This window comes from Sparus aurata, chromosome 6 (genome assembly GCF_900880675.1).
Source record: "Sparus aurata chromosome 6, fSpaAur1.1, whole genome shotgun sequence".
In the NCBI taxonomy this organism is placed as follows: domain Eukaryota; kingdom Metazoa; phylum Chordata; class Actinopteri; order Spariformes; family Sparidae; genus Sparus; species Sparus aurata.
The window spans coordinates 33,820,251-33,848,179 of record NC_044192.1 but is presented as its reverse complement, the minus strand read 5'-3'; the positions used below and the strand labels follow the sequence as shown (position 1 = coordinate 33,848,179).

General features: G+C 40.0%; 1 protein-coding gene across 5 annotated transcripts in view; it reads right to left on the bottom strand.

The window, feature by feature from the left end:
• Positions 1 to 27,929, bottom strand: part of epha8 (eph receptor A8) — a 125,838-nt gene that overhangs the window by 19,824 nt on the left and 78,085 nt on the right. For all 5 annotated transcript variants that reach the window (XM_030420554.1, XM_030420550.1, XM_030420551.1 and 2 more), the window contains exons 7-9: positions 10,874 to 11,029; positions 10,264 to 10,683; positions 3,436 to 3,560 (exon numbers count right to left, since the gene is read on the bottom strand). In XM_030420554.1, the coding sequence (XP_030276414.1) occupies positions 3,436 to 3,560; positions 10,264 to 10,683; positions 10,874 to 11,029 (701 nt within the window). The remainder of the gene's footprint in view (positions 1 to 3,435; positions 3,561 to 10,263; positions 10,684 to 10,873; positions 11,030 to 27,929) is intronic.

Genomic DNA, 27,929 nt, shown 5'->3' with positions numbered 1-27,929 from the left:
GCCATGTTGCGGCTGCCAGGTGAGGTGATATATTGGACTGGTTGCAAAACATTTGGCAAATATGACTCATTTACACAGCTGAACATGTAGATAGTGCCAGGTTAAAAATATCAGAATTCCCCTTTAAGAAACCATGTGACAGTGTACTGCTCCATAATGTGTAGGGTAAGGTGGGTGTTGAAATTTGTCAACTGAGAGAAAATGTGCTGTTTACACTCAGCTGCACATTTAATATCTCAATGTTGCAGATTAATGGCCACTGCTTTATATCAATATTGTATACATCAATATCCGCTTTCAGGCCATGTGTCACCCAATTCATTTTGTCTTGCAAGCCACAAAGCCCCTCCTTGACACATAAATATAGCTTCAGTGAGACAGATTTTAACATGGATCAGGAGTCTTTTTAATGCTGTCCTCCACGTCACTCATCATTTTGCAGAAATATCAACACTGATGCTCTGACGGGTGAGAGAGGTGCCAACAATGACTCGATACCTGCATTTATCACTACACAGCAGGACTGATGTTTGTGCCTCTACGATGAGCACAACGCCATGCATTTTTTAAACATGTGTCACAGCATTGTTCACTTCAATAATTGTTTAAATCTCCCGACACTGCGACGGGATCAGTCTGGATCTAACAGTAATTAATGTTCTGTGTTTTCCTATAGATCATTGGCAAGCTGTTACACACTGACTCCAAGTACAAAAGTGAAATGCTTTGGATTAAAGCAGCAGTTCTCTCGATGGGTCCTGAGCTCCATCAGAGCTGTCAGGACATTATTTATTTCAGAAGAAGTCCAAACATGCATCCCTCTGGAGAATCTTCATTTTTTTCACTGTCATGTAATTTGATGAATACAGAGTGTGTTCAGTGTTGCTGCAGTTAATTACTTCTCAGCATTATGCAGTACTAATTGCAGTAGTGGCAGTGCACACTTCAGGATATCCTTAAACTGAACCTACTTTAAATGAATGAATAAATGCATTAATTTTACTGCCTCTTTAACCATTAATTACGTAAATGTTATGATTGGATACATAATCAATGATGTATTTAACAACACATCACCACAAATAATATTTCGTATCTGGCCATGTAGATAAATGTATCTTTTAGCGTTCAGATATCTGTCACCTCACCATCCCCTCCCTCCACCCCACCTTGACCTCTGCTCACCTGAGGCCTTCACTATCAGGCAAGCTGAGCACTTTTCTGTTTTCTTGCTTCAACCCTAACATTCGGAATCACGCGGTCTAAGCAGACCACACACACACTGACAAGTCAACTGGCCGCAGGGAGGAATATTTTATAAAGGACAGAAAAATAAGTTAAACACATAAACCAGGCTAAACATATACAGCTATAGTGCCAAATGCTTAAGGACACCTTTATAAATGACTGTCTAAATGTGTTAACAGGCTCATAATATCACTGCATACCATTAGTGCATTATCTGACTATAAATAAAGGATAAACATATACTATAATTATTATATTATTTTAGTTTTTGATTAGGCCTTGCAACCAGGAGTTAACCCTGAATGTACCGCACTAACCACAAATCCTGCTTTGTAGCACAGGCCTCTGGTATATGACTTTTTGTACTAGCCAAAAATAGACATTCCCATCGCGCTATTTAATTAGAAACATTTTCTCAACACAGTCTCCACAGTCCACTCAGTCATTTTTATCTCCTTTGGCCCATTAGCTCAATATACAAACAAACATTGAAAGTAGTCCTGAGTAGCATTCCATTTTTGTATTAGCTCTTGGTTTGAATCAGCCACAGCGTTTGGCTGCTAGTGATTTAAGATAATGTAACATTTAGCTTTGGAGCTGCTGCACATTATTATTTTCTTATTTTGGAGATAACAGCGGTTCCTCAACAGGAACATGAATAATTTGTTATATAAAGGACAGACAGAATCTTCTGCCTTATGTTCAACATGCTCTTTGTGTATGTTAATAGTCCAAATTCACTTTCACTGATAACAATGTTATCAGCTGAAATACTTCTAGTGTAAAGGTGATTTTTCAAAGCAAGTTTTTCAGTGCCTGCCATTTATCGCCAGAGTTTTACATCAATATCGTGAAACAAGGAGGTAAACAGCAGAACTATCATGCTAGATAAATTATCATAATGAATACAGTCTTGTCTGCCAGTCAAATGTAATTGGCAGGTAATTACCTCAAAAATCTTTTGATCTGCTTCTATCAGCCAGAATAATGACAGCTACTTTGAGGAGTGTTTGTCTTATTTTCATGTTTCCTTTTCGATAATAGATTCATTTATGATGGATCATTTGTTCATATGTAAATTCTCAGGCTTATTACGCCTCTGCTATGGAAAGTTTTCTTTTTTATGGACACGGTTATTAAAAGGGGGATGCATTTATTGTTTTAAAGGAACTTTTCCCTGAAGTCTCGGCTAACAGTAAAGTTCATCATCATCAGCCTGCTGCAGCATTTTTGCAAACTGAATTGAGAGTTACTTCATACGGGTGGAGGTAAAATAAGTTCAACAATAATAAGCGGTATAAGGAGCATCCAAAGAGCAGAATAAGTGAATCATTCATGTGTCCTTAGAAAGGATTAGAGCCTAATTATGAAGAAGTGCTAGGTGCAGAAATAAGCGCCTTTTTTTGTCTTCATCATCGTCCTCAGCGAGTGTGCTGCTGCTGCAGCGGCCACCACCCTCGCTGTGACTCATTGTTGTTCCGTACAGTAGTATAGAAGCCTTAAGAAAGCACATTGCTGACTTGTCCACTTCAAATCCCCCACAGGCGTCTCACCCCCTGAGCGAGCCCAGATTAAGACACCAGCACAAGAGACGAGCTAATCCTCCAGCATCCCCGCACCATCCTGCTCGTTTGTCTATGAGACCGCCTGTTCCCTGGCGGCTCCCCCTGCAATTAGCTGATTTCTATCAACGCACGCACATACATTGAATTACCCAAACACACATGCGTGTGCACATTCACACACTTGCAGCAATTAGCTCGTCGCGAGGCTTATGCGCCCGCCAGCCGCTTGCTGTCACTGTCACTTTCACTAAGTTGGAATCTACACCGTCTCATCCTCCTTCGTGCTCTCCCTCTCTCGACCCCCATTTCCTTTCAATTAGCTGAGCTGCCAGCAGGATCTTTTTCTTGGATTAAGTTATCCAGAGTCTATCCAAGCACCACTCCTCTGCATTCACAATATCTTGGCTCAGCTTAGTCGCAGCCCTTTGAAGACAATGAGCTTATGTTCTTCAGGTAGAGCTGAGACTCTGTCATTTCTCTTCCTCTCATAGGAGCCCAAATAGTTTCGTGTTAGTTCTTTTCAGAAAATAAACAGAATACGTTGACACAAAACAAATGACTGCAGTTATGGGTTGTTATGTGCATTTGTTGAGTGTTACACATGCCGCAGTTAGTTGAGTACCTTTTCATAGTATTTGATGTCGTACTCCAGGATTACTCCGTTGGGCTGGTCGGGTTCATGCCACAGCAGAGTCACGCTGCTCTGACTGGTGTTCTCCTGGCGAATCGCTAACACTTCGGAGGGTGCTGCACAAGAAACAGGAGAGATTACTGCTTTGTCAGTTCAACATGTTGAGCTGACCACCAATCACCACCATTTACTTAAAAGTAATGAGATTATGGATGGATTAATTATGGGATCTGATATTAAGAATTCTTTATTTTCTTTGCATAAGACTTTTTTTTTGTCAGATTGCCTAACCAATTGATGTATTTATACTTAAATACACTTCTAATGAAGTGTTAGTAATTTGTATCTTCAAAATAAGTAGAATCTAAAGTTATCATATAAATATAGTTGATCTTAAAGTAGTGGCAAAAGTAAAAGTATAAAGTAACAGAAAATGGAAATACGTGAGACACATGCAAGTACCTCAAAACTTAAAGGGATAGTTTGGGTTTTTTGAAGTGGGGTCATAAGTACATATCTATAGTCGATCTGTTTCCTACCGTAATTGCCGATCAGCGCAGCCTCTGTTTGGAGAAGCAGAGAGCCGCTCCAGCCCAGACGCTCAGCTTTGTACTGCAGGTGAACAGAGTACAGATGCAAAGCGAATTTTAAGCACCTAAAACAAGGCTCACCTAAAAACATCTATATCAGGTCAAGTGTGCGTCAGACCACCCTTTCTTTTGGCACTACATTTTCTCAACCGTAGAACCTCTGTATCCCTACGCATTAGCTTAACGTATTAACAGGTGATCTGCAAATGGCGAAATACAGTGCGAGGCCCAGTTGCGCTAATGCGTAGGGATACTGAGGTTGTACAGTTGAGAAAATGTAGTGCCAAAAGAAAGGGCGGTCTGACGGCGATGTAGAGCGGTGTGAATTTACTCTATATAACGTACACTTGAACTGATACAGATGTTTTTAGGTAAGCCTTGTTTTAGGTGCTTAAAATTTACTTTGCATCTGGACTCCGTTCACTGCAGTACAAAGCTGAGCGTCTGGGCTGGAGCGGCTCTCTGCTTCTCCAAACTGAGGCTGCACTGATCGGTGATTACGGTAGGAAACAGACCGACTATAGATATGAACTTTATGTGGCTCCACTTCAAAAAACACTAACTATCCCTTAAAAACACGAGTAAATGTAATTTATTTTATTAGTTACTAATTTTGACACACTGCAATTAAGTCTTACACAGGAACTGCCACCAATATGGTTAATATTTGTTTATGTTGAGGTATATACTCTGGCTCTAACCCCTCTTCAAGACTTTTGTAGTCTGCTGTCAGTGATCAGCACCTCATTAATCCCTTGGTGTGCATTACTTTTCTCTGATATGTTGAGGCGTAAACACTTGGTTAAGGTCAGAGACAGACTTTGGTCTGTTCAAAAGAAACCCAACTGTCGGCAGAAACGAGGAACCTCCTCTCCAAGGATTTGTGCAGTGCTACACTGAAATAAATGCTTGATTTGAAAAGATACAGGCTAAAAACGAGTGGAATCATCTGCCAGTGCAGTAAGATTGTTTTGACTTAACTTAAATAAGTTGGTTCCAGTCTAGAACGCTCTGATGAGTGTTCAGGGATTGAAATAATTAGAAAATGCTGGTTTTAGGGTGCACTAACTTGAAACTAGACTTGCTACTTCACAATGATAAGTGACATACACTAAGCATAAGCAAAGAATTCTTAATTCAAGTTGTTTTGCTTTTCTCAATTTTAGCACAATCATCTCAAAATAGGAGCTTAAAACAGTCAAGTATACCCGGCAGAATTTAAATCCTCAGCCTTTGGTAATATCCACGTCTACTGACGGGTCCAACAGTTCATTACAGACCAAAATACTTAATATTAATGAGGTACGGACATTTAAGGGCCTCAGAGGAGGATACTCATTGACCCTGACTATACCTCTAACGCCACCAACAGGTTAAAGTTCTCATTTATTCAGTCAAATATCCCAATATGTACTGTATCGACATGTGGTTCAGACATTCATGTTCCTCTCAAGATGAACTGTTATAACTCCATCAGAGTTCATTGCACTTAGTTTTCAGTACGAATGAGCTAAATGTTAGAATGCTTATCTGTGTACTCGATGAACATTATACAAAACATCAGCATTGTCACTGTGAGCATGTTAGCCTCACAGACTCACACACTTTAGAGCCTTTTGTTATTATCATTATCAATACAAGTGAAGGGTGTTTGGTCTAATGATTATTTCTAGACTAAGGTTGTATTCATCTTATGACTGAATGGGATGTTAAACCATCTAACACACAACTGTTTCAGTGGAATGCAACAAAATAACTTTTTTGAATGAGACTAAAACTTGAAACTATATTAATATTATGTCCCTCACAAAACAATTCAGAAAAGATTTAAATCGAAATGTAAAAGGATGTCAATTAGTAAGAAATATTCATAAAAATAGATGTTTCTGTCTGGACAAACCATTGCCTAAAATAAGTCTGTGGACATTTTACAGACAGTCAGTTATATCCAGTGAAGTTGATGCAAATAAAGACAAAATGCTTGTCAAGACAAGGCAAGTGCCATTTACTTGAATCAAGTCAAAGGAACTTCCCTTAGTTGATTCATTTATAATTAAAACAAGAGCAACTATATTTTTTAAATATAAGATTATTTCTTGATCAGATGGTAAGTTTTTGCAGTGTATTGCAGTGTGCTTAACTAACACTTCACACTGCTGTTTTGACTTTTCTTTTGAGACACTGAGTTCATAATTTTCCAAAAGGAGCACATGCTCAGTACTGTCATTTTAACTCAGGACAGTCTCTTCAGTGCTGCTCCATGCAAAAAACTCTGGAGCTTTAGTCTTAACATTAAAGTCACATTCACATCAGTGTGAAACACCTGAAAATATAGTAAAAAGACAAATGAAAAGAGCAATCAATTGGCACAAAAGTGAAGTCTAGCAGAAGGCCATCATAGTCAGTAGCGATGGTTTTGAGCTCAGCACTTTGTACATTACTGTCACACAAAGGTCAAATAGAGGGGAACTTTTGAACATCAAAGGCAGTTCTATGATCCCAGAAATGTCTGGAAAGAAAATGTTGCTGGAGGCAAAGCCAGCGTTTCAGTCCAGTATTTCCATGACTCTGCCATCCACTGACACGGCACATGTTGAGGATTTAGTATACATTCCAACATGGAAGAAGAGGGGGGAAAAGTCTCGGCATGGGCAAACATTTTTATAATCTGGATAGACAGAAGACACTTGTGAGATCATAATAACAAATTAGCTGCTGGATGACAGGTTAAAGTTAATGTCTTGAAAAAGAGTTCAAATTTACTTTTTGACTTTTTCCCTGCAGGTAAAACATGGTCACACTATATGACACTCTAAGGCATCAGATTGCTCTGCTGTTCACATTACATATTTTTGTGTCTTGGGAATCTTAACATTGTTATAGTTTGCACTAGGCCAGGCCAATAAAACGATTGCAATATCAGTGATAGAGACATCATCGATGGCATTAAGGAAATTGTTTGATAAAGCGTTCGATAGTTTCACTTGTATGCATTGAATCAAAACCCATGGAAAGCACATAACAAGTACGCCCCAGCTCATAAACAGCCAGTCATATTCCTTGATAATGGAGAGTGCTACAAGTGACGCTCAAACAGCCCAACAGTTAACAGGTGTGTAGTTTGGTTGCACCAATCGCCACATGACTGGCAACAATAGAATGGCATGGAGTGAGGTGTTATTATGTCTCCCACTGCAGTTCATACAAGACCAGCTCAACTCCACTTGTAAACTGTTAACTGACAGTAGCTCTGCTAATGTCTGATACATGCACCTCTCTGGGTCACTCATCCACCGGTGCTGTGACAGGGGGTTACACGTTACAAGATCTTTCAGGAGGAGGAATCCCCAAAGGGTCCCAAAACGACATTTTGTCACGAAAACACCCACAAAAAGTGAAACAAGATACGAGTGGCTCAGGGCTGTTTGTGCCCTGATTGGCAGCCAAAAAACACAGAAGATAAAGCTTACAACTGCCTGCTAATATTGTGTTTCAGCAAGGATGACCAGAGGGCGCTTGTGCCGTGTGCCTGTGATGTATAAAGTTTGACAACCATTGCCAAAATCTGTCAGAGTGGCCTGTCTGTCCAATCTCAATGACTTACCGTCTTTTCTGTACTCTAAAGTCTATTGGAAACTCCAGGTGAGTTAATCACGATGGGTGGAACTGCCTTTGACAGCAGGATACATTGGGAGTCATTGACAAAAATATTGAACTGCAACACTGAACTGCCAATCAACCTTTGATTTATTGGCTGTGTTCACACTAAAGTGTATTCAAATGGCTGGGATCTCTTCTACATGAAAGTGAATGAGGAGTGGCACCCGAAGTCCAGAAATAAGATAATGGGAAAAATACCTCATACTACTTTTAATAGTTGAACAAACTTTAGTGCATGTAAGAGTAAGTGTCAAACAGTATTTCAACTGATTACTACAGTAACCGGGATGCAGATAAAGTCTGTATGATTTGTTGTGTTTATAGTGTCGGTATGGAGTGCAGAGGTGTTGGAGTTGGAAACAAGTACTGTTTGCTGACAACGGCAGCTACTCCAACTAGTCCTTATGGAAACAAAGCGCGAGTGCTGTAAACCTGCTTTTCATTATCAGCACAAAATGTGGTTGAGACAGCACTTTCAAATTTCTTTCAAAGATTGTTGTTTTGGCACTTTTGCTAAATCTGACAGTCAGAGTGAGACAGCAGGAGGTGAAGAGAAAGATGTATGATGAACGGCCGAATCTGGATTTAAACTCAAAACGATGGGTTGCAACACGTCCGAAGGTAGCCTATCTTATATTTGTGTCAGTTTTTGCGCCATTTCTCCTCTTATTGATGAATTACAGTGATTCAAGGGTCTGAGCACAGGTATGAACAGCAGAGTGACCACATTATTTACTCTTCAACCCTGGTCCTATCTTCACACTTTTGCCAGTACAAGAACCAACCTGGAGCTCCCCATAGTCCTATAAACCAATACAGCTTTCGTGCTACCTTTTGCCTTGCATTTCTACTCCGTTAACCAGATACACGTCATTAAAAAGGGGAACGCTGCTGACCCCTTCAAACTAGTTGTGGTAGAACCCAAGACAGGGTATACAAGTTATGTTCTGGTTAATAAATGGTTGAACATTCATTATCTACTCTCCCCCATGCCAATGTAACGTTAGGACCAGGACTTGCGCCAAAATGTAATAAAATAAAAACCAAACCCATACACACTCAGACTGCACGGAGGCATTCAGACAAAAAGCGATTAGCCACAACCATTCTGGGTCTTGCAGTGTTAGTCTGTGGTGGTCCCTGATATACAGAATACCACAATGAAGAACAAACACATCTCATTCCTTCTCTCCCTCATCCAGGAAGAGGCACTTGTTTCGGCAACTTCCACAGAGCTCTTATCCCTTTTCCACCGGTCAAAAGTCCCACTTAAACCTGCTAAGATCAGGCTTTTGTGTGCTATGGGAATGTGTACACTCTGCATTTACAGAGCCGAGGTGATGCAAACCCTGCAGAGTCAGTTGACCCGGGTTTTTATCACCTCGGCGCGGCTTTCTCTTTCTATTGAAGACGTTTTATAACTGGTCACAGCATTGGAGGTGGAGCTTTGTTTATTCATATACAAGCTGCTCAGTGGTGTTTTTTAAAGCATTTTTTTGGCCTTTTGGCTTTATTGATAGGACAGTTGAGAACAAGGAGAGAGAGAGGGGGAGTGACATGCAGCAAAGGGACCCAGGCCAGGAGTCGAACCCAGGTCCGCTGCAGCACATGGGACGCCTGCTCTACCAACTGAGCCAAACAGCGCCCCTGCTCAGTGTTGTTTTGAAGCCAAACAAGCACGACTTCCCGGCTGTGAAAATGTTTGGCTCGCTGACCAAGCTGGCTAACTTCCAGTTTAGTGCCTGAGTTTCTTGAAGGAGGATAAAATTATTGAATTGTGCGGCTCTTCTCTTTATTTCGCAGGTGTTTTGACGCTCAAAATAATTTAGTCAATGTTTTACAGGTGCTTCTTTCACAATGGGTCAATTGTTGTTTCCCTTCTGTCACAACTTTTTCTGGCACATTCGTGACGTTAAAAGTGACGTTAAAAGTGACGTCAGTGACGTACAACGTAACGCTTCAAATAAAATCACAGACGTGCTGTCTTGCCTGCGTGAAGTGGGAATGGCGTCAATAGGTGATTTTTGGTGGGTTGATCCACGTTAGAAAAAACCTGTGTTTTAAAAACCTAATTTTGGTGGAAGAGCAGTATCTGTTATGTGTGATGCAAGCTTTCTAGGTAGCTGGTCAACGCTACTTTCTGCATATGTAAGCAGAAATTGTGAGTCATTGATCTTGTCTAGTGAGGTGTGCCTTAACATTTTTGGCTTATCAGTTGCAGAGAAAATTTCAGCTCAAAAAAGGGGGTGTAAATGATATCTTTTCAAATATATTTCTGGCCTTGGGCCTTTCCAACTCTGGTTGTTTTTTTTTTACATTTTAAAATATGTCCCCATCTACTTCAGTATTAAGGAGAGTGCTGCAAAACTGTTCAGTGAAGCTTCAGAAATGTTTTGTGGAAAACTAAACTTCTTCTGACTTTCCGTCAGCATGTGGCTGAGTAGATAATGACTGTATTTTAATATTTGGGTGAACAGTTCCTTTAAGTTTCACAGTGGGAAAGGCCTGTGTGTTCTACACACCAAAGCCTCCATAATGAGAAATTGTACGTTAATGTTCCGAACCCTACCTGCCTGGTTCGTTGTGATGTTGACCATGGCATAAAGTGATGGCTCGTTGCTGAGGTGCGTCACTGCGTTCATGGCCATGATGCGGAAGGAGTAGTTGGTGTGAGCCACCAGGTTGAGCACCGTCACCCAGGGCTCTGTCAATCCAGTCTGGCGGGGAACGAATCGAACTGCTGCGTTGCCCAAACGCTCCACCAATCCTCCTCCCCCGCCACCAATACTCGCCCCCGTCTTCCCTCCACTAACGCCTCCCGGGGAGGATGCGCAGTTCTCGCAGGGCCCTCCTTCCCCTGAGCACTTCAGACACAAAAGGCTGTACTGCAGGTCGCTGCGACCTCCGGTATCCAGAGGACGATCCCACTCTAAATTCACAGATGTCCCATTGACTGAGGAGATGACACTTACTGGAGCAGACGGAGGGCCTGGGGAGAAAAGAAAGTTGGAGGTTTTGAGTTCATTCACAGGCTTGATCACTGTCTAGAAAGGAAATTGGATTTTTGAGGCATAGATAAGTTCAGGCCAACATTCCATAGACGCTGTGTGTTGTATGTGTGTGAGTGTGCTCTTGCTTATAGGATTAGCTGATCTTGTGTACCGTGTGTTTGTGCTTACGGGAGCATGGAGCTGCTGCTGGGTCATCTGCCGCTCGATAGTAGTTGGAGTCACAGGGGCAGGAGAGGGCAGCTCTGGTCTCTGAGTGGCTGTGTTGAGGACATTTACCACACAGGCCATCGCCTGCCACCGGCTTATAGAAACCCACCTCACAGGCTGCAAAGAGAGATAGAATAAATAGAGTAAATAGAGAGCTTGCATGGAAGGGCTCTGCACCCCCATAATCACTCAGACCATGATAAAATTGAGAGAGAGCGCAGCCAGAAAGGCATGAATCACACTCCTATAGCGAGCTGTGCATATCAACGCAGCTTCAACTTTTTTAAAACTGTGTCATCTCCTCCAAAGCCTTCATTTTAGGACATAACCAACCCACCCCCATCACCCCGCCTCCCCAAATCTATGTATAATTACAGGCCTTGTAACCGTAGAGACTGCGGAGCAGAGGAGATGAAAGTCATACTTCTTTCTGCTCAGATTTGGTCTGAAAAGGCTCTGCACTGTTGATACTCCCAGAGAGACCCTCAGAATCCAGACCGTGTTTCAACCTTATTCAGCTCCTCTGATACATATTCACTTTTAACTCTGCACTGATTAATAATGGAGGGGGCTCTGATAAATATATTCTCTTTCCGAGCGGTTAATAGGCTTCTGCTATGGTAAATGGGGCAGGGGTAAACTTTGCAGCAGCAGACACCGGCGTGCTCCTATTTGCTCGTCCTGACACGTTAATTTATGCCTCCCCAGAATGCTGAGTGTTAGTTTACAGATGCACTGTTTCTCTAACCTTTCCTTGTTAAGTCTATAGAAGACCATTTTAGGTGCTTAGACTTCAAAGGTGCTGAAAGAACCATGAAATTGGATAAGCAACATGAGTGAAATTATAACAAAGTGAATAGTTAAAATGTGTGCTGGATTACTTTCTGAGACGTTTTTAGACGCTTTCGGAGAGAAGAAATAAAACCTCCCCATGCTTGTACCTGAAAAGTACACATGCAATTATTCACCATGGCTGATGTGCAGGGACACACACAAACACACAGAACCTGGAAGTGCCATTCAACCATGTTATTAGATTTTGTGATATCCTGCATGATAGTGTCTTATTTGATAGGCTGGATGTTTCGCAGCCACTTTATTTTCACTTTATTATAATTGTTCTCTAGTTATTAGACTCATGGAAGATTTTTTCCGTGACAAATGTAAATTTAAATAATTGTTTGGAAGTTCACGTTGTCCTTAGAAGACCTACTCCCCACGATTAGTGATATTATCCACCTGATCCCACATTGGATCTCCACCTGCAAACACCATCAGCTGTCTTCATGTATTTATACAGCAGTTTCCAACCAGTGTAGCACTGCCAGCTGTCAAATCCTGGTCAGAAGTCATTATTTATTTATATATATATATATATATATATATATATATATATATATATATATATATATATATATATATATATATTTAACATTATTTATAAGTAACATTTGACAGAAATATTAAATTAGAACAGAAATGAAAACAGAAGGAGGATGGAAAAGAAGTGGGTGGGGCAAAAAAATTATCAGATGCTGGGGTAAAAAAAAAAAAAAAGAAGAACAATCTATTTTTGCAAACTGAAGAAACACTGCATAATACTGCAGTATTATATTTCAGAATTGACACTGACATTGATTACTCACAGAGTGCAAAGAATAGCTGCATATCTTTATTACATTTCCAGGCATCTTGAAAGTGGTTTCTGCTCAACTTCTGCTCATGTCAGCTTGCCTTCTGAGTAGTGTCTGTCTAACTTCTGCTCAGCGGGACACTTTGGATCAAAGTGAGTTGTTTTGGCTTAATTTTTTTAAGATGAGAGAAAATATGATACGATGGAGTTTTATTAATCCTGAGGGAAATTCTTGTGCCAGAGAATGCTCAAAAACAAATTTCAGTAACAACCAGCGGGCTCCCCGGGTCTATGAGAATAAAAAACAATAGAGAATTAGATATAAGTGAAATATACAAAAAATAAAGAGTGCTTAATTAGTTACAATAGGATAAGTGAAGTATAAGAATCAGTTTAAGATTACTCTTGTACTTATCTTACTTGTGATTCTATTCTGTTAGGCACTATTATATTATATTATATTATATTATATTATATTATTATATTACATTATATTACATTATATTACATTATATTATATTACATTATATTATATTATATTATATTATATTATATTATATTATATTATATTATATTATATTATACCATATTATATTATAATATATTATATTATATCACAATATATTATATTGTATTGTATTGTATTATATTATATTATTGTTCATGGGGTAAAAAATGAATAGTGCGCTTAATATTTGTATTATTGGAGTTATGCAGTTGGAAAACACCTCCTGTGATGCTTTTGGTGTTCCTTGGTGGTCTTAGTCTGCGGTTTGTTTTGTTTTCTCAAAATATATAAATATGACAATTAGGCAACTTGTCGCATCTTGTGAAGTCATTATTATTATCATAATCATTACTATCAGGCCTCCATAAGCAAGCATTGAAATAAGATTCTTAAAATTGAAATTAGTCACTGGATTAGTCATTTGGTGGTTCACAATAGAAAATAAGGGATTTATTACAAAGTTGGACAGATCTGGTCAAATGATCCAATAATTGGTGGGAGTGTAAATGATTAACATATGTACTTTTTTACAACTAACAAACATGTGGCAGAAAGATGGAGGGTATTTTATATTTTACTATTCCCTATTTCCCCTCTGGCTGCTCCTTGGCCGCTCCCCCTCATTGCTCTCCAACACACACACACACACACACACACACACACACACACACACACACACACACACACACACCTAAAAAGCACTAAGCTCGATCGTTAATTATTCAAGACTTTCAGAGGTTTTGGCACCTTTTTGTGTTACACCTCTCCTGACTTCCTGTGGTCAAACAACTGTGTCACAGCTTTTCTCTGGGATATGGCACAACTAGAGGCCATCATAAGCTTATACATTTAAAATCACATCTGAGATTGAGACGGGCTGAGATACATTCATTTTCCATCCGTTTTGCATGGCCCAGAATATCCGAAAGGCAAATTCAAGGTCCCACATTCAGTGTTAACTTAATGCTCATTCTACGACACAGGGTTATACAAACAAAAAGGATAAATACTGTTTATGGTGCAGATGGATGCTCTGCAGCAGATACTTCTATATCTGTTGTCAGATGGCAGCAAGGTGAACCGACTGTGGCTGTGGTGGATGTCATCTTTTAGCATCTTTGGGTTCTGTGCAGACATCTCACTTCACCGATGTCACTGATACTCGGTAGATGGGTATCAATCATGAACTGAGCGGTTTTTCACCCGCTTCCTGACCTGGGCCATGCACTGATCATGCCAGTTTGAGAGTTTCCAGTCAGGATCCTTTCTATTGCTCTTCTGTAAAAGTTTATGAGAACTTGGCTCTGGCACATACACTATGTGATCAACTACCATTTTCAAATACTCTGCAAATGTCATTGTATACTTAACCACAGACATACGGTGTCACAGACCCCCCATTCCACCATGTCACTGTCACATTTGGCCTCCCCTACCCATGAAAACAGCAAGGTCTCATTCTGTGGTCAAGTTCATTAGAATAAACACCTGGTTCCACTGACAATAAAGGCACCAAAACTATTTGTTTAGGTCTCAGGAAAGATCATGGTTTGTCAAGTCAAAATCAAGTCCAATTAATTTACAAACCAACCAACCAACCAACCAACCAACCAACCCAACCACCTCCTCTCTGTCACCCCCTGCTGGCACTGCACCTTCATACACATGTGTACTTTTCGTGCCTAGGCATGGCAAACCAACACAGTCACACGCTGTCCTATAATAGATCACCAGGTCTAATACACCTTTACGCATGAGACTGGGCTGACATAACACTATTCATTATAATTTACACAACTACTACAAGAGTTGACAATGTAAAGAAGCCAGTCATGGTTCAAACTGCACACACAGTACAATGGTACAATACAAAAGTATCATTTTTTGAATTACTTTTATATTTCAAAGTTCTGCAAGAAATAAGATAAGCAAGACTTTTATGCAAATGCCCTATTACACAACAGGGCTTTCTCTGTAAGCAAGATTTCATAATTCAGTTTCCATCACTTCTGATATCCCATTTAATGTGCCATGACTTATTATGGTTATAAGCACCACTGCTGTAAATGTCTGTTTCTATCTGCTTGTCCCTTCTGCTGATGATACGTTGTTTGAATATGAATGGATATGTTTTCATTGAGCCAACTCAGAAACGTAGTTGCGGACAGAGAGGGTGACAATATGCTCCTGTTTTGTGTGGTTGCCATATGAAAACTGTGTTTCCTGACGCAACCAAAAAAGCGCATCAGTTAGTGGGCCTGCATTATTAATGTTACAAGTACGTAATGTAAGATTTCTGTGAGAATCCCAAGGACAATCAAAGGCTGAAAATGCTGCATACTTCAGCTGAATAGTTTTAGAGTTTTATCCCAATCTGTTTCTTCTCTATCCTTCTCTGGATGTGAAAAGAAATGTATGAAAACTTGTTTTTGCCTGTAATGTGGTTTTGGACAGACTTTTGATAGTAATCTAAGTATGACACAAAGAATCTCTGTCCATCGGTCTGTCTCTCATTGGCATATCTGTAGAACCATTAATTGGATCTACCTCACATGCAGTGAGGACCTGAGAAAGTAAAGTGAAAAAACATCAAACACCGCTCTGTGCAACGGAGTGCTACCACTTCATGGCTCTGCAGACTCAAGTCAGGCGCACACGTGATCCCTCTCACGTGATCTCATACTGTCGGTATGTTCAGGTGACCAGATTTCTGAAATAAAAGCCGGGTATACCTTTTTATGTTTAAATTATATAACGGTCGTTTTGATCTACTCGATACGGTTGCTGCAAGAAGTGGGCTGCTGCGTTTGTGTGCGTCACGGACTTGGATAATGTTATAAAGTGAGGTCACTAGTGGGTCTGAGATATTACTGTTACTAGTGACTAGTAACAGTAATATCCCAGACTTACTTACAAATCGTGCGATCTCAAGAGTTTAGAGACAATTAACAAACTTTGGGAAGCGGCTATAACACATTGCACATCATCGGTCAGTTTGTCGTGGCATCGCTGTAAAAGCCGCTCTTTTTCCATGTTTAAAGTGCATCCTGTCTGCTTCTGTCTGAAAAGCGAGCTACCTTCCAGCAGCTGTTTGAACACTGATTTCACCATTCACACCAAATTGATTTAAGAATATGACATATTGTCAGCAAACATCAGATTTTACAAATATAGTAGAAAGTAACTATTGGCTTCTTTGCCGTCCGCTAAGAATCATATCTTTACTTTTCCTCCTCTCTCTCCTTTACTCTTCAGCCTATCCAGTCTTCTTTCTCTGCGCTCTATCTGACTTGAAAAGGCACTTGTTGTGGGGCTGTGGATGCCTTTCTGGCGAGTTTTCCTATAAAATAGTTTATTCATGAACTAGTGCTGTTGCCAGCAGCCCCCTCTTTTGGCCAAACAAGCACAACGTAATTGAGATATTAACTGGCAGGCTCTGCTGCTCAGTCTGTTTTTACCACACAATGTAATATTTCACTTTGCGATCTGTTTTTAAGGAGCAGTTAAAAACAGGGACATTTCCGGGTACATCTCCAGCTGGGGACAGGGCACCAAAAACTGTCGCTGTCCCCAGAAAACAAGACAGTCTGGTCCCCCTAGGGTAAGTAGATGCAAACAAAATGGAGAAAAGCGTAGGGCCACAACTTGCTGTGCTAACATGAGAAGAACAACAAAAGCATAAGGTTAAATTAGTTTGGATGAGTGGGGAGATGTGATCAACACCGGTTTTCTCTTCTTTCGAACAGGAGGTAAGATTTCAAGTCTCTGTCAACAGTAGTGTGCTAGCTAACGTTAGCCTCAAGGGCTAGAATGTTTACCGTTTCTTGGCAGCACCGTCAGCTGCTCCGGGATGCCTCTCTCATCGCATGTTGTGGTCTGGCTCGGAAAAGTACAGGGGTAAAAATCCTAAACATCAAACAGGTTTGATATTATCAAGTCAGCCTCAAAGAGTTTGTGAGCAGTTCAGGAGGCTTCGGACTTGATCTGTAAACCCCTCACATTCCCAGATCATCTGTGCCGAACAGCATGTTCTGGACAGCCACTGCACCAGGTGAGGAAAATTCAGGGAAGTGACAGTAACTTGTGAGGGTGCTCAAAGTTTTCAGACCAGTGATACATGATGGATTACAAATAGGGACCTCCAGACATTTTAGCTTCTAACTTTAAATTCACTTTTTTAAGCTTTAAGAATATACACAAAAGTCCTTACACTGCAAGGCAGCTGGATTTAAAATGCGGTAGTCATGAATGCCCCAGCCTACAAGGGTGATTTCTGAACGTGCAGACGTGAAACACACATGGTAAGAGTCAGTCTGACATCCACTTCTGCAGTGTAACCGAAACTCTGATGGAGGGTGTGGAGGCCTGAGTTATCCCCCTGTTTGCACTTCCATATACTGTGTAGATTGCGTAACTCTCAAGGAATTAAGAGAGAAGTTTTCTCACTAGTTCACTGAACATTTTTAATTAAAAGCCAACTGCGGGAAAAAAATATTTGATGCAGCTTATTTTCATGTCTTAAAATTTGTCTGGCAGGCATCTGGAATTGCTTTGCTTTTTACAAGGTCTGACTATTCAGCAGCTATCTACAGCGCCACATTGTAAAGCTTACCATCTACTGTTACCAACAAAGTGTCAGACTGGTGTAAATGTTTTAATCATTAAGCAACATTAAGTGTTGGGAGATTGAGCCTTCAATTGATTTGCATTATATTTACAGTGGTTGAGGCTGTGGCATTTAAAGCTTTGACAACGATAACTGAGAATTTACTTAATTGCTCAGAATATGTAACACATTACATAAACACCCCACACACACCTGCACAAGTGCTGATAATGTAAAACACAGAGCAGATGCTCAGATATGCACACACACACACACTGACTGGGGGCAATAGCGCTCATTTCTTTCACTGTCAGAGCCCCCACGGGAGAAGGAAACTATTTCTATTTGCGATATTTATCCCAGACTGTTTTCTCTTCCTCCTTTTTATCCCATTAATCCCTCCATCCCTTGATGTTTTTTTTTTTTTGTGAAGCCCCTGAGTTGAAAAGCAGGTCACGATAAACATCGGAACAGCTCGTTCATCAAGGAGAGAGGCGGCGAGCGCTTTGAAGTCTGACAGATTCACCAGGAGTTCTGCACACACTCGCTCACACACACACATGCAAAGGTTATGATAATGCAAAAAACACACGCAAACATACACACGGGATGTCGGATGCGGTCACGGTAACCACATGCAACATGAATTTATCAACACACAGGTGAATATGCAACGGCAGAGAGAAGGCAAGACCGGCCGTGATAACCTTTCACTTCACCTCTGATGTCCTGCTCATTTGGCACTCCGGATTCAGAAAACAATTAAGATATAAAGGGGAAACCTAAAAAAATATTTTAATTATCATCAAACGACAGAGTGATCAGTGGATTCTGGGCTGTTGCCTGATGGGCAACGCTTTAGACAAAAGTCGTTCTCCTCCTGATATTCCAATTATATAATATAATTAAACAATATTTGTAGCATTTAATGTCAATAAATTATATAATTTCTTTTGAGACCTTGGTTAAATGAATTATCACAGCACTTTATTCACTCACATCTACAGCACTGTAACTGTGTCTGAATGCACAATATTGAGTAATGTTACTAAACAAGCATGTCAATGGTGCCTTCATGCTGTCCATACTGACAGTGAATGCAAAGAGTGAGTCTGCATGTATATCACCTATGAGATCTGCCGCTGCAACACTCTAGGATGATGGTTGGCTGTTTAAATGCCGCCTTAACCTGCTACATCATTTACTCTTTACTCTTTACAGATGTTTTATACAGTATACTATACATAAGGGGCACTCTTTCACACGGAAATCAGTACTTATCATGGGTGTTACTACTCGGAGTGTGAAAAGAGTTATAAAATCTCTTCTGTAGAGTACATATAACTCCGATTCTGAGAATAGAGTGATACTATACTGTACATACTATAGACACTGAAAGTCAGGGTATCTCAGCCTTTGCTACTTCTATTTTCACCATTTTTTTTTAAAGATGTAATTTGTGAAAAATGGTACGGTAGCTCCAGGAGGTCAGTTTGAAGACAGTGGATACAGTACAGAGGTGATTTACAGCGAATGTAAAGGATGATTCTATGACTATGAGGACACAGCAGGCAGGGACAGTAGAGACTTGAATCATGAAAATAATGTGTACGGCTGGAATATTTTTCACATCCTTGTCGGTAAATCTAGGACATATTCTGACCAAACCTGACCAAATTCTGATTGTGGAAAGAAAACCACCACTGTTTTGATGAGTTTGTAGATGTTTTTGACATAATTTGTTTTGTTTTGTTTTTTAAATGTTTTAAACATAAAAATCTGGCCATAGGTCTACAAATTGCTTTGATTTAGTGCAATACTTGACTGCTGAAGTAGTCCTTTAAATTAAAGCTTTGACATGTTTTTTTGCTTTTACTATATGTTACTATAACTGGGTCAGTAATAATAATTTGATTAACTGCAAATTTGTTTGTAAGAACTTAAGGTTAGGCGACTTGTAGGGGGGGGCCTGTTTCAAAATGTAGTCTTTGGGCTTAGTTAGTACGAAGATGCACTATATACACCACATGTTCTTTTCACTGTTATCAAAATGGCCTCAAAGTAGCTGACACACAGTAAACCTGAGGTCAGGCACTGTTACATCATGAGAGTTATGGCTGATAGCTTGGTTATGGACATATAACACACAGTGTGTAGGGGCAACTCGTACAGTTTTCGCCAGGGAGCCTAATGGGGTAATCCAGCAATCTCTAGTTGCAGGAATGTGTTAAAAAAAACAAAAAAAACAAACAATAAATTAAACAAAGAAACTGTGAGCAAGACACATATTTGCAGAAAGGTGTGCTAATAATGTGATAATTGGTTTAGTTGCTTCTCATCTTTGTCTCATGATTGCTTATTTGACAGCATGCGTATTTCGCCATGTCAAGCATAATCAGAGTCAGCCAGAGAAAAATTACAGAGGAGTTACAAAACATTCACAACTACGTAAATCCCATGTTTTAACAAAAGTGTCAACATACTACAAGGAATGTGGTTATGAGTCTCAATGAACGACATAAGCGACCAACAGTGAGAAGATTTGCTATTACTATATAATTATTATAGTTATTGTTATTGCCTGTTACTGGGTCACTTTTTGACGTCTGAGTGTTGGGTAAGTCATATAATGGATAAGAAATGTATGGTGGAGTGTTGAGGATGACCTCAGGAGTCCCACAGCCTGACGAAAGAAGCTGCTCTCTGGTCTGGTGGTACACTGGTGCACTTCAACAAAGTTTACTTCACTGTTATCATCTTTGGTCTACAGGGGGAGCCAGAATCAACCAAAAATGAAAGTTCCTTCTGTAGCTTTAAACAGATCAACACAGTGAATGAAATGTAAAAAATAACATAAATCAGATAATCAACTATTTAAACAATGTATGACCACCTGAAGCAAACACTTAAAGAGAATTTCATATCATTATAATTAATATTTCAAATTAAAATTCACAGAATAATGTTAATAATACTGATGATCAGAGAAGTTTTGAAGGGTAAGGACACAGGTTTGCAAATGGACTATGAGAGAAAATGTGATGAAAGTAGAAGGAGAAGGGAGTAGTGGTGTGAAGAGACACGTACTCCTCTGTTCAGTCGCACTCCTTTAGGTAAACTGTTTACACAATCCGTAAGTTGGTAAATGTGTGTGTGTTCATGTGTGGCTGTTTGCGTACTGCCCGCCGTGTCAGTACCTGTCAATGTTGTGCACTCGCTACAGGAGAATTTGCATTACAATGAATCTTAATAGCCGTGTGTGGCATTGTGTGCTGACCTTGATTTATTCCCTGTATAAGTGGGTAAATAAATACATTGGAAAAAAGGGGGAGCTGGAGAAAAGCACATCATCGTCCCATGCGTGAGGAGACTGAGGGAGGGAGCGGGGAGAAGCAGCAACACAGCCTGGCTGGTGTGAGCTCACGTTCAGTGTGCTTTGCTGGCTCTGAGCATGTTCTGCTTCAGGGATATGTTTAGGTAGAGCTGGAAATCAACATACAAAATGTATATAAAAAAGAATGTATTTCCTCATAAGAAACAAAACAAGAGAAAAGGGAAAAAATAAGTCCTGTAGAAAATTAACATTTTGGACATTGTGCTTAATGAAAGTACCCTAAAAGAGAAGACATAGTAAAGAAGGAGTCCATATAGTGGAAGATTATATCAAAGATGCAGAACCATCACAAGTGTAGAAATGAAGGCTTGGTACAGGCTGAAATTCATTAGCATGCTGTGATGGCCGTATGCCTATTCATTAAGTCTACTGTGCTGTTTTTACTCCATTTATTGGTTATGTCTTACTGTCTTTCCAGCGGAGGTTTTGGTTTATGACACTGGACTGTATGACACTGGACTGTATGACACTGGATGCTGACTGCTAGAACATGTCTGGAAAAACAAAATGCATGCAGGAGAGTCAGCTATCCCTAAAATTGTCTAAAAGGGTCTTTTAGGATTAATGAATAAACTCATGTTTTGTCCTGGGTTGTTGGCAGTTGGTACGTTGTGGTTTATGGTCCATTTTCTTTTGTTTTAGGCTGACTTGTAAAAGCAAAGGCCTATTTTTTTTTTTTTTTGTTCCATCTGTTGTGTTTTCATGCCATATCACCTATTCTTCTGTTATTTCAGATCGTGAAATCTACCCTCCCCTCTACCCTGCTGTTTTTGTCAGGCATTTAGGCGATGAAATCACACACCATCAGAGCTGCAGTGAAGATCATATAAGCCTAGATGGAGACAAATATGATCAGTTTTGAGATCGTGTTAACACAGAGTCTAAAATGAGACAAAGCATAAAAGAGTCCAAACAGTTTGTGAACAAAATTAAGTCCAAGGCATTAAAAGTGAGAGAATTATTGAGCAATATTTTAAATATTACGCAATGTAAAGACAAAACTACAAAAGTATACCTGTGCTCATAAATGATGATCCTATTGTCAGATTAAAGCATTAATATTGTACACAGTCCCTCTAGTTTTTTACTACATGCTTTTTACATCCTATGACAAAGATTCTTTGATTCTCATTTTCCACAATATCGACACATGTCAACTACAACATGCTTTCTGAAGGATTATGATGATGAAATAATCGGATTGGTATCCTTTAATCGATACATCTGTGATACCACTGAAAGCAGTGGTATCACAGATGTATTGTTTGGGCATTCAGGGGCTCTGTAGTGACTGGGATTACATCATCACGTTCCGCAGCACTGATTCACAAAGGAATGCCACAGAATTTCTTGCTCTGGGCCAACGGGCAGTGGTTGTAGCCGAGCCACATTTGTCATGGATGTTCAATGGGTTCTATATTTCTCTGATCATATATTTCTCTTTTACTGCAATGTCTTCTGTTATGATTTAATAGTCTTTCATTTTAACCTCTGAACACTCTTTGGACACATCTACATGGGTCTAGATGAAATAAAGGATTACGTCATTCACTGAAAAACACATCAGAAGAAATGGCTGTAAGAAATGGCTGTTCAGGAAAGGTCAGATGTGGACAAAAAAAGATATGGAAGTGTAAAACATTCCAGTCCATAGTTTTCAATTTGAAAAAAAAAGAAAAAAAATGAGCAGTAAAATTTTGACTGGCATTTCTTTTTCTGTTTTTCTTTTTTTCTGGTAAATGAATCCATTCTCAGACAAAGGAGATGTAAAACTGGGACTTCAAATGAGCCAGACTGAATCTTGGTGTATGACACTCGATGCTGACTGCTAGAAAATGATTGGAAAAACAAAATACATACAGGAGAGTCAGGCATCCCTAGAATTGTTCTGGGTCTTTCAGGATTTATGAATAAACTCGTGTTTTGTCCTGTGTTGTTGGTAGTTGGCACTCTGAGGAAAAAAGATCTAGTTGTCTGTGACAGTGACACCAGCAACAATACCACTTGGAAACACTAAAGGGGCAGAATTTGTCTGTTTTAACTTTAAGCAATTAACATTTGGAAAGTTTAAAATGCCTGAGTGCTCACTCATCTTCTCAAAACCCACACTGCCAGGCTACAGGTTCGTAACGGGCAAACTACTGCACAATCTGTTGGCATTGAAACCTAAATCCTAAGCGCAGACTCAACCAAATTCTAACCTGACTTCAGGATTTTAGCCTGAATCATGCAGAACAGTCCATTTAATATTAAACATTGTTTTGCCTCTCTGTGTGGAACTGACAGTAATGCAGCCTCTCCAGTCGGCTACAAGAGGGAGACAGCAACACCGGGCGGGAAAGGGGAGAAAAAATAATAAGTGCGACCAGCGACCAAGGTCAAGACAAGCCAGAACATGAGTAGTACAGCCTCCTACACCTCCTATGAGCCATGTTTTCAATGGAAAGCATACTTTACAGTGGGTTTTATAGAATCTTAATTAAGTAGTTATAGTGTGCTGCAATTGGTAACAGTGAGTACAAAGGCAGACATTTATTGGTACCACAAATATTTATTTTTAAATGTATGCTTAAACATCTTTTTCAACAAGAACAATAAGAAATCCAGTCCTACCGTCCTAGACAGCACTCAGCATCGACCTTGTAAGGGAGTGATGCACTCTTAAATCCAGCGACGGAGTTAGCCAAAGGCTCCTTAGCTGTTTCCCTGGGGAAAACATGAAGCCACTAACGAGCCGCTGAGGCTGTCTGAGTGATGGATGAACATGTCGGTGAGATCAGCTGCGGAAATGGGACAATCACATCCACATTGTCCCTCTTCTTACAACCAGACACTAACAGCTGGATTGTGGCTTTGCCTCAACCAAGTGTACACTTTAAACAGAGGTGTCCCCTTCAAATGTGAAGTGACTCAGTGTTATGGCCAGGTGCATGGAGATAGATGACCTTGGGGATGAAATGGATGAGGCCTGTTTAGGGTCGTTTAAGGAGGATAGATGTATGGGTTTTGCTTGTTTGTGCTGGGGCAGGGGATGACACAGGAAGACGCTGAAATTATTATCAGGCAATAATAAGCATTTCAAAATGTCTTTGCATATAAGGTGAATGGGCATTATGGAGTACAAGCCCATGGTCAAAGGGCAATTAACATCTAACGTTATCCAGTGATTATCCAAGCTGAACTGAAGTATCATTATGTATTAAAAAATGTCAAACAGTTTTGGACCTTCTTAACAATCTATGGAATTTTTGGACCAAAAATGGAAGCTTTATTCCAGTTCAGTGTCCTCCTATTCAATATAATCTGGCAGCAAAGATGCCACTTATTTCCAATTATTGTACTGTGTGTTGTCTGTAGTTTTATACAGGTATATCTGCAGGGGCCCCTGGGACTCACATATTGATGCTTATGGGTCGTCATACCCTGGGATCCGCTGGATCATTGCTCTCCTCTGTTTTACAATCTCCTTATATCTGTATTTCTGTAAGATTTGATTATCTTTTCTATTTTACTGCTAACTATCTAGCGTGGCCTGCCGTCTTCAAGGTCACCAAAATGGAGAGGAGGTCGTGTGGCTCGGACACCACTTGGCGAAACCAAGGCCTGCCCAGTCATCTCCTGGGTCCACATACTTTACGTATATTATAATTTGTATCAGATATTCTGTCAACGTAACTTGTAAACTGTGGTTTGTTGCTCTTCTATCGCACGTCTGTCCATCCTGGGAGAGTGATCCCTCCTCTGTGACTGGTTTCTTCCATCTTCTTTTTTTGTTTTTCCTCCTAAAAGGTTTTTTTCCATCAACATGGCAAGTTTCTCGAATGGAGGGTTTAAGGACAGAGGATGTTGTTCACTGTACAGATCGTAAAGCCCATTGAAACAATGTGACTGTGATTTTGGGCTATATAGATAAAGTTGACTTGATTTGCTACAGAGAACTAATTTTGGAGGAAATGTGATGATGATGACTGTAAAAAGACTGGATAGAAACTGTACTAAGACTAAAAAACATCATAGACATGGACTCCGAACACAAAACTGAAAAAATAAATAAAAATCAGGGACGAAATCACTAATTTTAAACCGTCCAAGTGAAAAAGCTGTTGTTTGTCTCACTGGGTACCAGAGTTCCCTCTGGTAACATGATCATAGCACATTTTTAAAGTCATACATTACATAACCAGCTGACGTCATTGAAAAGATTTGTGAGAACAGAGGGAAAAATAGACTTTGAAACAAACATTGCAATCTTTCTCCTTGAGGTCCATGTGAAATCACAAATGTTACCAGATCTGTTGTAAAAGAAAATCTTATCGATCAATACTTGATTGATAACTAGTGCACAGATAATAACTCTAACAGCTGACTAAGCAGGGTTGTACTGATGTAACGTAAATAAAGGTTTGGTAACTTCTCCGTACAGTCCATGGACAGAAAGCATCTTGTTAGCAGTGGTGTTGAAGAATATTGCCCATCATCTAAACTGAATGACACTGAGGTTTGTATAGAGTTTTTACATTTACAACAACATTTACAACTTACAAGCTATTTAGCCAACTGACTTGCAAAATTATGTTACCAGGGCAGTTTCATACTATGGGTGTTTCATTCGCTGTTAGTCAATGAGAGGTTAGGCAACAAGATTTAGTAAAAGACCGTGCTTTCAGTTAAAATAGACTCTTGTGTTAGAAAGGCTAACTTCTTCTTCTCCATGTGTATATTTGTCTAGTCTTTTCCCAGTGCGTTAAAGATATGACATTACACAAACAGGGAGTGGTGGTCCTGGAGCAAAACTGATTATAATGTCGTTGGAATAACACCAACTTGACAATAGCAGGCAGCTGTTTTCAGAAAAAGGTCTAGAAACCCAACCCTAGGCTTCCTGCCTAGCACACAGTTAGCTGCTATCTGGTGAACATAATGGTGCATTTAGCAGCTAAAGAGACAGATATTTCCCAGGGGTTAGTGGAGGTCAAAATGAAATCAAAGTAGAGTGGAATGACATTACTGCAAATAAAAACTAATTTTCCTTTGTGTCTGCTATGCATAAGCTCTTGTCAGCCTGTTACTTCAGCCAGATCAACTGTATATGGTAGAAGACATATTTTGTACTGCTCTTAAAGGAGCCGAAAATGCAAAAAAATCTCCCATTTGCCAACATTTCTTATTTCGAATTAAACATGGAGCGCATATGCATGATGCAGCAGGAAAAAAGAACGTTATTCTTTTAATGATCTACGGATAATTTCCATATAGGTGCAGTATATTAATAGAACAGAGAATCTTTTGTTTCTATCTTAAACATGAATGTTATATTTCACGGTACAGATACTCTGGATGTCTACTGGAAGAATGAAATGACAAAAACTTAGACAAAAAACAAGAATGGCGTTGATGTCTTCAGTACGTTTCTGCCTCTCCCTGCCTCCCTGTTGGCCTCCCTGCTGGGTTCAAATCAATTCCATCAATGAAGCCATCACAAAGGGAACATTACCGTGGTGTTTTCCTGTAAAAAAAGGCCTGGTAATTACAAATCAAACGAGACAAATACATCCCAGTTAATGAGCGTTAAACGGATGTTAATTATCCGATTGAATGGCTGTCACCATTAAACTGTGTCTGAGGGAGGGAGTGGGAGGAGGGGGGAGGAGAGCGGGGAGAGGGTCGAGGGGAAGGGTAGCTCCAAAAAGACAAGTGTTCTGAAAGGCGTATTAGCAGCAGATTGAGAAGATCAGACAGTGTGAAGCGCGTGTGTCGGAAATGGAAGCGAGAGGGGAAAGGCGTGGGGAGAGGCAGTGTGAGAGGGAAGGGACGAGGCAGGGGAGGGAGGGAGGCTAAACTTGTCTATTTTTCCGACATTAGCAATTGCTGCGATGCATCAGAGGGGAAATTAATCAACTGTTTTTTGATTATTTATATATTTGAAAAGGACAAAGTGAGCGGGGAGGGAGCTGCACGGAGGCAGGAGTCACACTGTGCTAATATGGCCACAGCCGCTCTGCCAGGCAGCTCCAGTCATAACATATCTGTCTCAGAACGATGGAAAAAAAGAAGTTCACACACTTAACATTCAAAACAAGGTACAAGTCCTCTCTGATTCATCAGGCAGCTCACATAACAATGAGAGTGTCTACATTTGGATTAGGAAGTACACAGAGAACAACTTGCAACAACTTTGGAATTAAAGTTTTGAATTGACCAAACAAAAATTGCTTACAGGGTTTAAAAAATCCTCTCAGGAGAAACGGATACTGATCACCAAGACGAAATGCAGAGATGAAGGGTATACATGCAGAGCTGAGCAGGGTTTACAAAAATCTCAGTTGAAACTGTTCTACACCCTGAATGGTCTGATTAACCTCTGATATCTGTGATTGTAAGCAGCAATTCTACACATTCCTCGCTGCTCCAGGTCTTTTGTTTGCTGGGGTCAAACAGAACATTTTAATTGAAATACTCTTGCACAGGGCTGCTCCATCACTGTTTGGAAGATAAGTCTCACCGCATGCAGTGGCTAACACTGTTTTCCATTCCACGAAAACAAACAGGAGATGGCTAATCTGCGGGCTGATGTTACGAATTTATTTGATAATGCTGTCTGAAAACATAACACATAAGGGAAATTGAACTCTGCAATAGAAATTATTCAACAGTGCCTACATTGGTGTTTATGCTTATAGTGATAGTGATTTCTTACAGTAGCTATATTTGTCCAAAAGATTTCTAAATGTAGAAACAGTACAAATATTCATTAACACTACATAAATTATTTCAACTATGTAGCTATGTTTTTGAGATTAGTCAGAGAGACTAATTCGTATGAGCCCAGTAAAAAGGGGTTTTGAAAGTTTAATCCCCATTAGAAATGTTTCCCCA